At 57.3% G+C, this 1,248-nt stretch overlaps 1 protein-coding gene across 1 annotated transcript in view; it reads left to right on the forward strand.

Moving 5' to 3' along the window:
* Positions 1–1,248, forward strand: part of TSR1 (TSR1, 20S rRNA accumulation, homolog (S. cerevisiae)) — a gene marked incomplete at both ends in the record, with an annotated part of 3,647 nt that overhangs the window by 323 nt on the left and 2,076 nt on the right. Inside the window, 2 exons of the mRNA XM_010142134.1 lie at positions 67–235; positions 786–1,213. Coding sequence (XP_010140436.1) covers positions 67–235; positions 786–1,213 — 597 coding nt within the window. The remainder of the gene's footprint in view (positions 1–66; positions 236–785; positions 1,214–1,248) is intronic.

Consider the following 1,248-nt stretch of genomic DNA (forward strand, 5'->3'; position numbering starts at 1 on the left):
TCTTTGTGACAGCACAGGCAGGTGAGGAAATACAGTTGTTGGTGTGGTTTGTGGCTCTGTACCCAGAGCAGCTCCGGTAATGGAAGTGGTTTGCATGCAGGGGACCTTCACACTGTCCTAGACCTCGCAAAGGTTGCTGACTCCCTCCTGTTCATCCTGGATCCCGCAGACGGCTGGGACAGCGGCGGGGAGCACTGCCTCTCCTGCCTCTTTGCCCAGGGGCTCCCGAGTTATGGTGAGCGAGTGAGAAACGCCAGGGGCTTCCAGTGGGGTACAGATCATGGGGTGCTTGATGGGGATTTACTGCTGCAGTAGTTACAAGCTCCACGTGCTGGTGGGGGGCCAGAGGTCTTTGCTTGGTGTCCGAGCGAAGGTCGGTTGGGTGAATGCTGTTCTGGTGTTGCCTTGTCTTACTGCCATGGTGGGACAGTGCTGGAGGTAGAAGAGCTGTTCTAGGTCTGGGCCTCTGTGTGAGGTGCTGTCAGTATTGCAGTGGTTCCCTGGGCACGCAGAGCGAAGGGATTCAGATGCTCTCTTGCTAAGTTCAGTTCCTGGGCCCTTATCTCCATGATCCCATTCAGTCTCACAATCCCGTCTCCGAAGACAGGTTTTCTGTTCTGGGTGTTCTTTGAATGTGTGAAACTGCCTTTGCAGCTTATGCTGGGGACCTGTTTAGTTTTTTGGGTCGCTGGTATCTGAGTGTTTGTCAGCGCTTGGTCCACAGGGTACGGGAAGGTTTCAGAGCTGATCCTGACCTCTGCTCTGCTCTGTGTGCCCCTTGGCAGCTCTTGCTGTCCCAGGAGCCACTGACTTGCCACCTAAGAAGCGGATAGATGCCAGGAAGAAACTTGCCAAAGCCATTGAGAAGCGCTTTCCAGAGGCCAAGCTCTTCCCCCTAAGCACGGAGCAGGAGTCCTCGCTGCTGCTGAGGCACCTGGCTGCCCAGAAGCAGCGGCACCTCGCCTTCCGGGACAGGCGGGCTCACCTCCTCGCCTACACTGCCCAGTTTGTGCCCTCTCAGGAGCGTGACCTGGTTGGGACTTTGAAGGTGTCTGGCTTTGTCCGGGGACAGACCCTCAGCGTGAACAGCCTGGTGCACATTGTGGGGCACGGAGACTTCCAGATGAGCCAGGTGGATGCTCCCCCAGACCCCCTCTCTTTGAACCCCCGCGTGGTGAAAGGCCAGAGGAGGAGTCAGGACATGGAGGTACAGGTATGTGGGAGGTCAGGGCTCTGCTGGGCCCCTTA

Source organism: Buceros rhinoceros, unplaced genomic scaffold (assembly GCF_000710305.1).
Source record: "Buceros rhinoceros silvestris isolate BGI_N320 unplaced genomic scaffold, ASM71030v1 scaffold35478, whole genome shotgun sequence".
NCBI lineage: Eukaryota > Metazoa > Chordata > Aves > Bucerotiformes > Bucerotidae > Buceros > Buceros rhinoceros.